Source organism: Parasteatoda tepidariorum, chromosome X2 (assembly GCF_043381705.1).
Source record: "Parasteatoda tepidariorum isolate YZ-2023 chromosome X2, CAS_Ptep_4.0, whole genome shotgun sequence".
Classification (NCBI taxonomy): Eukaryota; Metazoa; Arthropoda; class Arachnida; order Araneae; family Theridiidae; genus Parasteatoda; species Parasteatoda tepidariorum.
Genome location: NC_092215.1, coordinates 7,378,870 through 7,391,584, shown reverse-complemented (window position 1 = coordinate 7,391,584; position 12,715 = coordinate 7,378,870). Strand labels below are relative to the sequence as shown.

The 12,715-nt window shown below is 27.0% G+C and overlaps 1 protein-coding gene across 4 annotated transcripts in view; it reads left to right on the top strand.

The window, feature by feature from the left end:
- The window catches only part of LOC107454852 (phosphatase 6 regulatory subunit 1-like protein fmt), a 64,480-nt gene extending 57,767 nt beyond the window's left edge, over positions 1-6,713 (top strand). For all 4 annotated transcript variants that reach the window (XM_016072176.3, XM_071188416.1, XM_071188417.1 and 1 more), the window contains exons 25-26: positions 1,681-1,797; positions 4,968-6,713. In XM_016072176.3, coding sequence (XP_015927662.1) covers positions 1,681-1,797; positions 4,968-5,046 — 196 coding nt within the window. In that variant the 3' untranslated portion in view covers positions 5,047-6,713. The remainder of the gene's footprint in view (positions 1-1,680; positions 1,798-4,967) is intronic.
- The last annotated feature ends 6,002 nt before the right edge of the window (positions 6,714-12,715 follow it).

The window sequence follows — 12,715 nt, the reverse complement described above, 5'->3', positions numbered from 1 at the left end:
ATTCTTTGCCTAGTTTAAATCAACTGAAGAAATGCTATGCTTTATAATATTTAAGATTGTTTGCGTAGTTTAGTTTAAAGATGGCAAACCTATGGCATGCGATGAGTTATTTCAATAGCTCACAACTGATGTATAAATAGCTCTTTTATTACCTTACATCAGTGTTTCCCAAACTTAAGACTTTTGTGTACCCTTTCTAAATTTTTCGTAACGCTGTGTACCACTAATAAAAAATATATGTATTTTTTACTATAAAAAATGCACAAAAGTTAGAAATTACAACTGGCTGTTGACATCACTAATTATTAACTGTTAACTCTGCAAAAAATAGCCAATAGAAAAATACGTAATCGTAAATTTTCCTGGTTAGCTTTGTTTTTAAATAAAAGTTCTTGAAATTTTCATTTGTTGCAAGATATTTCGCATAACAACGCATACCCCCGCTAAACTGTTCCCCTACCCCTGGGGGTATGCGTACCACACTTTGGGAAACACTGCCTTACATTAACAGTAAATAATATTTCAAATATTGAAAGAAAAAAAAAAATTTTTTTTGACTAGCAGCTATTAAACGTGCATTCAGAAACTGCTATAAGGTCCAGTAGGTGAGACTGACTTTTTTCTTGGAAAGAATAGGAAATAGGATGGGTTACAAAGGAAGAACTTAAACTAAATTGCTAATTGCAAAACAGTTTCAGTTTTGGTTTCTCATAACTGAATTTTAAGATAGTATACAGCAAAATTGATAATTTTGTGTTATATCAAACTGATTTTTTGCAAATCAGTTTCTTATAATAGTTTAGACTAAATAAAAATCTGAGAAAAAATGAATAACCATACAAAAACAGACATAGCTAAAATAAAAAAATTTCCAATAATAAAAGAAAAGTCTTTTCGCAAACTATTTATCAATTCTCGTAACTGACTACCAATCCTTTCACTCGATTTCCTTGACAGTTTGAAATCAAAGTAAGTGTAAAAGGATGTTGTTTTAAAAATAAATGTGACAAATTGCACGGCAAATGAAAATGCTAAATATAATTTCTCTGGCATACGAACCAAAAAAGGTGCACCATCCCTAGTCTAGTGATTCCATTTTAAAATTGATAGTGCAAAAAAGAAAAAAGTTTCAGTACTTTAAAAAGAAATTAGCATCTTCTAAAAAAAGATCTCTTCCATTTCTATGTTTTAAATTTGTTCATAATTTTAAAAACTAAGATTAAATTTTTTTAAAATATGCTGTTTAGTACCATTTTAAATTCTTTCATCCTTTTATGGGTATAAATAAAGCACTCGGTATTCATTTTCTTTGGTAATAGAAATTTTTATATTGTTATTTTTTTGAAATAATAATTTTATACTCTTAATAAATGCATATTTCATGTAGCATAATATTTGGTTCCTTTTTTCCTCCACACTTAAATAATGAATAAATCTATATCTGCGTTAAACTAAGTATTTTATAAACTATTATTTAGCAAAGTTTTATTTTTGTTAAATATAGAGTTTTCACTTCTTTTGTTCACCAAGAAGCTCTTGATTAATTAAAAAAAGAATTTTTATTTTTTGAAAATCTATTGTTACTACACTACATTAAAACTAATCTGTTCTGATTTTTCTTTCATGTTAATCAATTTGATGTGCTTGCCAAATTATTATTAAACATATTAATTTCTACAGAAAGACAGAAATCTTACCAGATTCCACTAGTGATTTACAAGCAAATTCTGAAAGTGTACAGTCTCCAAAAACTGTTTCTGAAGGGGAAGCAGATTCAAATGTCATTAATCCTAGCAGGTATCTAATTTTTTTCTTCTTGATATTCAATTTTAGTCTCTTTCTAATTTAAAAGTTAATAAATCATTTGTCATCAAACCACACAACCAATGAAGAAAATAACAAAATAAAGTTACTAGAGTCTCCCAAAAAGTAAAGAATATTTTGGCATTTTTAAAAGCAGAAAGTATCAACACAAAGCTTTAGTTACAAATTCGCAATAATTAAAAAATTTTTAGTTTATTTTTTCAATGTAATCATTTCTAGCACTGTAGGCACTTGTTTTGTGACACCAATTATTCAATTTCAATGTTATTCTTTAAAATGTCAAAGATTTGAGCCAGAATTTCTTTTTTTCTTTTTTTTTTTTTTTAATATCTTCATAGTTATGAACTGTTTTTCATTCAAAAATGTTTAGGTTTGCGATTAGAAGTTTTTTACTTCTTTACTTAAAAAGTCTATTTGAAAACATTGTGCCTTTTGCTCATAAAAATATTTTTTGGTAAAAAAATTAACTAACAAAGCTGTGTCAAACTAGGAGTGTCGTTCCGGCTCAATTCCTTGACTGCAGATGAATATAGCATCATAGATGACATCATGCAGATGAATATAACATTAAAGTATAGTAATACTATATAATAAATTGAGTAAGGCATTGTAATTTTTTTTTCATCTCTGAAAAGTAATTTATATGAAATTAATAATTGTCCTAGTTCTAGAATAATAGGAAAATAAAATAGTCAAAATAACTTTTTTTGCTCTGGATGGTGATTTTAACAGCAAAGAGTGCTGTACTCTTTCCTACACCGAAACATCTATGTAATTATATCCAGTCTACTCTATTCTTGCTATTCGCCAACATGTATTCACTTGTTGACTTTTGTCAATTTGTTGTTTAAAGTAGCACCAAACTGAGCCCCTTCAGAGGCAGGAAAGCTTTTAGTTATTAGCTCGCAAAAAGCTGAAACTAACGATCAGATAGTTAAGAAGCTAGTATTGTAGAGTTGTATTGTGTACGTAGCCTACTCAGTCCAGTAAAATAAATTTCACTACCAGGTACCTGGACTCAGCCAATTTTACGGGTATCTAGTGCCTGGTAACAATTGTGTTTGGTTAAAATTATGTTCAGTATCATAGCAACCTTATTCATAAAACTAATTGTATTTTTAGAAATCAGTGTATTATATCAGTTTATTAACAATTAAGCTGAAAGAACTGATTTTGGTATAAACATACTTTGGTTTTGTGTCAAATTTTAATTTAGAAAATCTTTGTTAAGTGGATGAGATACCTTTGGGACAGAGTTATATGTTACAGAGTTATATGTTTGCTAAAGAGCGGTGTCCACTGAGGAGAAAGAAATGTAAATTCGCAAATCAATGCTGAAAACTGTTTTATCTGAGTTCATGTAATATTTAAATAAATGGGAAATTAGAAATAGAGAAATTCATTTTTATTTATTTAAAATTAATAAAATTCAAAGTTATCTGTCAAAAAATATACGTGTATTACTCTTATACTAAATTTGCTTTCAGCAAATAAATAAGTCTATTCAAATGTTTCTATTATTTAGGTTTTTAGGTGCAGTTTATTATGTATGTATAATTGACAGTTACAGTTACAAACGAAACATAAATATTTTCTTACAAATGACACATTAATTATTTTAATTTTTATTTAAATATCGTTAAGAATTAATTTCTTAGTTAATAAAAGCACATGATGAAATTGAGATAATTGTTTTAACAAAAATTTCCACCCAAAATGTTTTGAAAGTAAGAATTTTTTTATTTTGTAACTTGGCAAAAATCTCACTTCGAGACATTTTATTTCGGTATAAATTGATTTACATTTGAAACATTATTGAAAAGTAGCATGTTGGCTAAATTGGTCATCGGTAACTTTAAACTGAATTTTTACAACAGCATATTTTTTATTTGTTAGCTCAATAAATTCAATTAAGATTTCCTTATTGTCGGGCTAACCATGAATAGTTTTCATGTTCTTTTTTTACCATGTAGCAAGATTACTGGTTAGTTTCATAGGAAAAGTTTTTCATGAAAGCAAATTTGCCCTTGTATGCTGTCTTATGTTTAACAGAAGCTACATTAATAGAGTCCACTGAAACATTTATCAATTATGGAGTGCAAGTCTTCATAACATAATGAAGTTTTATGTTAATCATTCTGCATCAGAACAGCCATCCCAAATTTCTTTTAGAATCATTTTTTTAAGATTTTTTTTAAAAAGTCAAGAAATAAAAACATGTTTTTATTTATGCAGGCGTGCAATAAATTTCCTTAGAACTATATATTTTAAATTATTTATTTGATAGAAAATTAAACACTTTTTATTAATTTTCGCATAAAATTTAGAAAACCCGGCCAGGTAATCATTTCAAATTTTGTGGGGGTAAATTATTGCTAAATTATTTTAAATGATAATACCTTATTATTTACTTGAACAAAGTGATAGGATAAATATCTTATGCATGGTTAAGTATTTAAAATGATACTTTTATTTACTTATGTATATCAGTAAATAAAAAATCAAGTGCTCAAAAATATTCCTTTGTTGGGTAAGCAACAATAAACTAGTGGTGACTTTTTAATCAGAACTTTTCTTGAAATGTTTTCGGGTGTTTGTTTATGATGCTTACCTCTATATTAAAATAACCATTGATTTAGAGTAATTTTTCTAGAGAATTTCCTGATCAAAAGTTAAGTCCTCCTTAAACTATTCAACTTATCCTTACTTTTGAATCATACAAAAATTCATAAAATATGTTGATAAAATATGATAATATATATAATTAAGATAAGATATGATATATGACCTTAATTACTTTTATAGATAAAATCAAAATTTTAAATTCTCTTGAGAGAAAAAAATTTTTTTTTTTGAAATCTTATTAAACTGTGTTTTTATTAAAAATTGTTAGAGCACTAAATAAAATAGATTAAGTAAGTATATAATAGAATAAGTAAGTTTTTCTAAATAATTTATTTGGCAGTTACAACATCCTATTTTTACAAATTAACATTATATCATCATTACCAGATTGCTGTATCACAAAACAATGTGATCCATATGTGTACATTAATATTTTGGATATAAATGTAGGATACCTTTATAAAAATCATTATAATTCTGAATTTGAAAATTATTTTTAACAAAAAATTTTGTTGTAGTGATGAAAGGGAAAAAGATTCAGGAAGTCTCTTTGGAGAAGCAAGTTCTTCTAGTACTGCTCAGAATGGCCCAGTGTGAAAATATATAGGAGTAGTTTCCAAAAAAAAAATATTGTTTTTTGTAACAAGACAGTGATTATGCTTAGCCTCCATAAAATAAAATGTTATTGTTGTGAATGTTTGAAATTTCATTCTTTGTCTGCATTAAATAAATATTTTGCAATTGAGGTATAATAACACATGCAGATTTGTATATGCCAAGCATCTTTTTTAAATATTGAAGTTCAACTTTTAGAATTTAAATGAATTTAATATTACTGATAAATTAATGTACAATGTTTTCCTAAATTATTTTTAAATAATTAAGGCAATAATTTGTAATTTATTCTTAAAAACTTGGGTAAAATTCTTCATTGAAATTAAAACATCAGGGCTGGTCTCTGAGTATTATTTTTGTTGTTTTATTAAATTTAATTTTGATTCCAGTAGATGTGTTTTTAGTTTATGTTACCTTTGTATTATAACATTTTTCTTGTTCAATTTTGCTTGTATCATGAGTCGTATTTATTGCATTGCTATGACAACTTAAAAACTGTGTTACTGAAGATTGTTGTATACTCAAAACAATGCACATTTCGCCATTTCTCAAATTTTAGTCATCTTCAATTATGGACACGAACATCAGTTATCTAAAGCATGATTTAACAAGCATCTAGAAAATTGACCTACCTTTATTCAATGTTTTCTCAAATAGCTGTCAAAACAAAATATGCATAATATCAAATATTAAGTTAGATTCATAAATTATTTGCTTTAAATAACTGAAGTTCTGAAGATGTATTGAAATTATTTGTAGAGCCACCTTTGAATATGGCTTCCACTCATTGTTTTATGTATGTTATTTTATTTACCTACCGACTTAAAAGAATTGAATGGAAATACCTTTAAACCCATGGCGCTTTCATAAATAAATAAGTTTGGGGAGAAACAACATGTTTTTCCCAAATCTCTGTTTATGTATCTAATAACATGAAGAAAACTGATTTGGTGTATGGAAAAAAATATATGCCAAAATGCTACTTTTACTCCTGAAGCTGTCATAGGGTTAATTATGTTATTTCTATAATTTATTATATTTCCTTGCTTATTGAGACTGTGAAAGTTGTATTGTGAATTTGAATTGTCAGATTTCATAAGAGAGCTACTGTTAACAATTATTAGTTGTTAATTTTTATATTTATGAAAATTTACGATTTTAAAATGCTGTTGATTTGTAAGAGTAGTCTTTTGTAATTATTTCATTTGTGTATATTACTAATGACAGGAATTTATGACTTAACTATCTGAGAAAGTGTAAAAAAATGTGTTTCTATTTCGTTTTGTAACTTATGTTGCCTTGACTTATTTTTTCTCTGATGTTTCATTAATGTAACAGTTATTTTAATTTACACATAAAAAATATGGTATTTTATACTTTAATTTCATTGTTTGGATCTTTCATTAATAGTATTGTCTCTATCCATATATTATATCACTGTAGGTGTTGACTTTAAGATAAACTTCTGGATGACAATAATTCTTAAAGCTAATAAAATAGATAAATATATTAAATCACAAACAAAAAATGTAAGTGCACTAGATAAGAAATTATGAAATGCTTTGGTATTCGTTCTATTTATTGCAATCAAAAGACTATTTTTGTTATAAAAAAATAATAAACAAATAAAATTGTGTACAAGACTAAAATGCAGTTGTGTCAATTTATAACTTTTTACTTTTATGCTTTATTCATTTACCATAACACTTAACAAAATATATATATCTATTTGGCATTTAGCAAAGTTAGCCTTAGTTTTGTTAGCTTTTAATTTTATCACTGCCTGATCCCTTTGAAACCAATTTAATATTTTCAAACTTTCTGATGCGTGATGAAAAGTATTTATAAAACTCTGAATTATTTTATTTTTAAAAAAAACTGCAAAATTGAAGCATGAGTGCCAGTAACATTACCAATTTTAACAAAATGTCTTTAGGAAGTTGGAAAATGCTAAGCACCTTTCTTTTGTATGAGTTACAAAAAAAATTTGTATTTAAGCATTTCCTTGCCCTGTTGTTTAGTTAATGTGTGTTCATTCTACTTCATAACTTTTGTTTTATTACTTAAAGATTCATTTGAAAAACCAGGTGCTGAAAAAGGTCCCAAAATTTCTATGTGTCTAAAAATAAATAGAAAAATCCTTACAATAGTAAAGATAATTTGAGTACAAAGTAATTTGATCAGAAATAAAAAAATTTATTGATGAAAATTTTATTTAGCTGTTCTTTTTTTAATAATTTTATAATATTTCTTTCTTATTCCATATCTATCCATTTTATTCAATAATAGCAGTTCGTAATCTAATTGTGGGTGATTCAATGCCCTTGCAAATCATTTTAATTTTGAAATAAGCTTATTTATATATATATACTTTTTTAGGATAATTGAAATTTTTTTTATCAAAACCTAAACATTTTTATCTGAAGTTTACCCTCTCATTTTACACTTTAAGAATAAAGAAAAGAAATAACCTTTTTATACAATTATTGATTTTTTTATTTATTTTCCCTGGAAACTAAGATTTTTTTACCTTACTTACGGACTTAATTTTATGTGTGGCCTTTGTGTTAAAGGATGCTACACAATATCTTTTGAAGTAAGTACAAATGATATTAGATGGAGAATGTGGGAAATGAGGTAATGGAAATCACAAGTATAAAGAAAAAGTATATATGTCATTTAAAAAGCTTTAACCTTCATGAATCTATTTAAAATGGTTTTGCAAACACCTTAATACATTTTTATATTGTTTTTCAAAAATGATCTTACACTTCAGGGGAATACAAGTTTACGCTTCTGTGTTTGCAATTTAATTAATTTGGGAAAAAGCAACAGTTACCATCTAATGAAACACTTTTGAGTAAGGCGAGCTTAAAAAGATCAAGAACAGTTTGAAGAAGAAATTTGAATGGTTTGATGTTTTTAATTATCCAGTGCTGTCAATTTCTTCGGGCGATCACACAGGTTTTGATATTTTTAATCTGCATAATTAAAATTGTACAATATGAAAAATTTACATTTTTTTTTATAAAATAAGACTGGAATTGATTGGACTATTCAAAATAGGATTCTAAATTAAGATTTTAAAAAAATTTATATACGAGGACACTTAAAAAATCTCAGTTGACATATGGTAAAAAATGAGCACTCAGATTTTTTTTTTAGTCATATAACATAATTGTTGCACCAAAGCTTAATTTTCTAACTAGTCAGTGATGATTAAAATAAAGTGTTTCATGCTAGATGTTTTGAATTCTAACATAATTTTTTTTTTTTTGAAAGTAAGTAAAAGATAGGAAAGAGTTGTGCCCCTAATTCATTAATGAACTTCAAAGTTTAAAAGCAAGGCATTCAATCTCTTCATTGAAGTATGAGCTATTTTATAACTACCCAGTGTAAATCTTGTAATTCGCTTGTTAGTTTAATCGTTTTTAGTAACCTATTAATTTCTTGGCCTCAAGTTCGGGATCTTAATCATTAAAGCACACACATTAAGGAAGTATTTTTCAAACATTATTAATATCACGCACGCGAATAGCTTTTAAGCATTTGTCAAGTTGAAGTTTTTGTTTCAATGGGACCGTTTAGAATAAGATAATGATTTAAATTTGAAAACATTTATAAAATATGTATGAGAGCATGAGTCTTATAACACAAATGATAGTACATATAGCATAAACTACTGAGGTACAATTACAAAGAAAGAATGGGAGTTACATCAAGGGTCGAGGCAGGAATCTAATTCGCTGTCTTCATGCTTCCGATCATTTGCCAAGCAGACAACTTTTCTCGACTACGGAAGTTGCCCTTCTGTAAGAATGGAAAATGTCAGAGATTGGAATTCTTTGGTCAAGAAACAAGCATACTATCGATAAGTCTAAAGAGAGATAGATCTGTTAAATCAACTAACCAGCGTCTCGACAAATTTAAAAAAATAATACATGGTGCGGAGCGTTTTTAAAAAGTGCTTATTTTAGTTTTTTAGAAGTCCTTAAAGGTGCTTTTTTTCTTTGGGTGTTTTTAAGAAGTGCTTAATTTTCCTTTTTCGAAAAGGGAATGTCGATTTTCGCCATGCATTAAAGCGCGGTTTTCACATTATTCTAAGTTTTTACAATTCACAGTCGTTAGCATATGAAAGAGCCAATCATTTTGCATGTTTGATGAAATACTTGCGAGTTCGCATATGCGTCTTCTACTAAGCTGGATTTGGTGAGATTATTCCACTCACATGTGCAATTCTGCTGAATTTTATTTCAATTTCAGGCTTCATTTTCCACCCTCTCTTATAATGAACCAAAAAATCTCTCGGTCATTTTATAATGGCTAATATAATCAAGAAAAAAGATTTTTGTCAGAAACTAGTTATTTTATCATGATCATGTAAAGTCTTTGAAAATTATTTTGTTAATGTATATAGTACTTAAAAATATTTTTCGAGTGCTTAAAAAGTGCTTTTTTGTTGAAATATTTGACTACGCACCCTGTAATAAAATCTCTAAGGAAACATTCGTAAACTTACGGCTAATTATCCAAAAAAGTTGTCTGTGTTGCAGAATCTTTGATTTTCTATTCTCAGAATATTAGAAGTACTTTATACTAGACTATACACTAGAGCTGCACTATTGACCACGCTCTGGGAAACATCTCTGAGGATAATCCACTACTCGGAAGGGGAGTAGTGGATTACAAAAAGCAATAGCTTTTCTATAACACTTGATAAATGAAGTGACTTCTAGATTCTTCTACATTCTGATTTCAATGATTAGTCAGGATCTTCCAAAAACTTTATAGTTTGCAACCTTCGCTTGTATTTGAACTTTTATAACAACAATTGAGAACCGAGTTTCAATTATCAAAGTCCTTAGTTTTTAGGAAACATGGAATTATAGGAAACCGATAGTTGCACAATTAAATTTAAGTTTGTTTCATTATGCTTGACGTTAAATTTTGACTGATTAAAATTTTTGTTTTACCTTTAAATGACTTATGTACATAGCTGATTTTTCTCAGTAGCTTTATCCTTTTCATTTTTAAGCAAATTTTTCCCTTCGAAATATTTAAAAAGTAAAATGTATGTTTTCTTTTTCTCAAGTCTATGTGCTTTGAATATGAGCACTTTAATTGGTAAATGAATTATTCTTTCCTTTTAGTTAACGCAACTAGTTTAATTTCCCTACATAAAAACGGCCTGCTATTAGCTTCGAATTTGTACCAAGTCGCAAAATTTCTCTATATTATGTTACTCTGTATCTAAAGGGATTCTCAAGTTATGGCCCACGAAACTGTTAGCCATTCGTCATAATGAATTTAATTATTTTATTAAATCTTTAAAACGAATAATGGAACTTCTTTTGTATTTATTTAAAAGGAAAGGAATAAGATTATTTTTCAAAACTATATATTTTTTCTCAGTATATTAACAGGAAGCGCAATATTTTATTATACTCTCACTACTTCATAAATACTTAGAGGACAGGGTCACTCTAATAGTCACCTTATTTAATTAGCATGTCGTAGATTTAGAGCTAAACAGTTTTCATTCATTTCAGTGTATGTGTATAAAATCATTCATAAAATTTATAGTGCTGCCATCTATCTGTTTGGAGAGCTACTTGTTTCTCACACTAAGTTTTCATCGAAATAAATGGTTTTCTTTTGTTTTTACTATTTAAAAGCTCTTATTTTTAAACATTATGTTATTTTTGCTCAAAGACTAGAGAAATATAGCAAACAAAACTACTAAAAAGTAGGAGTTGTTTAAAATGCTTCCTGTGACTCATTTTTTTTTTAAATTTTTTTTATACATTTTTTTTTTAAACAAATTCACAGTGAAAATGATAATAATAATAATAATCTTTAAAATAATGAATTCTGTATCACATCAAGTACATTTTCCGTTCGTCTTTTCAAGAATTCTTTAGCTGGAGACTACAAAAACAAAATCAGTTAATGGTTTATTTTAGGAAAGTTTCAGAATTTTTTATTTATTCTTTGATTAAATTATTTTGTTTTATCTTGTAGAAATAACGTCAAATCTTCGTTTAAAAAAAGTTTGCTATAAGAGTATGAAAAATAAGTTATGAAAAATGTCTGAGTCAAAGTGTTAAGATACGTCAATGTTATATTGAATTTCATACTTCACATTTAGAAATCAGTTCCTTCAAAATAATTAAAATATTTTTGTTTAGAAAGAAATTAATTGATAAATGTTTCAGATATTTATTAATCGTAAAAAAAATATCAACTATAAATTAACTACTTATTACAGTTAACTACTTTTTCAATATGAGAAACACGGGAAAAAGATTTTGTGCAAACGAAACTGATTGCACGGTTTTGTCCCTTATGCAGTCGCTGGCCAAATTATTGGACGCACTGTAAGATTCTATGAAAAATCTTAATTACCAGGCGATACTATACTGTTTTTATGTGACTGAAACCGGTTTGCACTTGTTTACATTAGTGTATCAATTGGTTAAATTAGACGATATATAATATAAATTTGATAATAGGATAAATTAGACGATATAAAATATTTATTATATAGCATTATATTAATATATTATAATGATTAGATCAAATTAATAGACGCACTGTAGTTTTTTATTAATTACAAGATTTGCACGCATTTATATTTAAACGTACAAGTAATGGGTCGGGAGATTCCTCGTATTTATTTTTAAAATATTGCATTAAAATGTAAAGCAATTGATCCCAAACAAATGCAAGCATCCGAGTAACCTGATAATTATAATTTTGCATAGAATCTTAAAGTGCGTCTAATTATATAGCGAGGGACTGTATAAAATAAATAGGTTATATTTGTTAAAAAAAGATTTTTGCATCTTCCTAAAATACAGTGCAAAATTAGAATACATAAAAATAATTTTATTTCTATTCATTAAAAAATCTGTATAAAACATCTGGTTGTCCTTCAGGCTTAACATCGACCAGATACAGAAATTAGATTAAATACATTGAATGTAAACATTTAAAATTAAGAGTTCTACAATCAGATAGAAAGTTGATCTTTCAATTCAAAACATATGCTTCATAATTTATTTAAACCCAAACATTTCTGAATTCTATTATAGATTTTAATAAAGCGAATCAAAGTGCCGACGTATCCAGAAGCCAGCTTCGTGTTTGCACTTATAAAAAGTATATATACACACTATGTTATTTATTTCCATTGCGAATAAAATACCGATGAAATCTGCTTATTAGCTTACTACTGACAGAAAAGCTGCTGATTAAATCACTAAAATCCTTATCAGATGAAGGTCAGAAAAAAATTATGCTTTCTTATATCTTTCTAGTAATGAGATTCAGAAAAAGTTTGATTCAACTTTTAAGCTGTATATTTGTGTCCTGTAATCAATTTATCAGTCAAAAACACATTATTTTGTCAGATTTCTTTTTAATCCTTGTGATATGTGTGGAGCAGTGCGGGATTAAGGTCAACTGCATAATCAAAAGATACTTTTAAGACATATGTGGTGACAAAAAAGTAAAAACATATGAAACATAATTTTGTCCATTGGACTAATTTTAAGTTTAATTTTTTTACTCAGAATGTAAAAATTCAAGAACTTGGACATTTTCTGAGAAATATATTATACGTTTTATATATATATAAATATATATATTT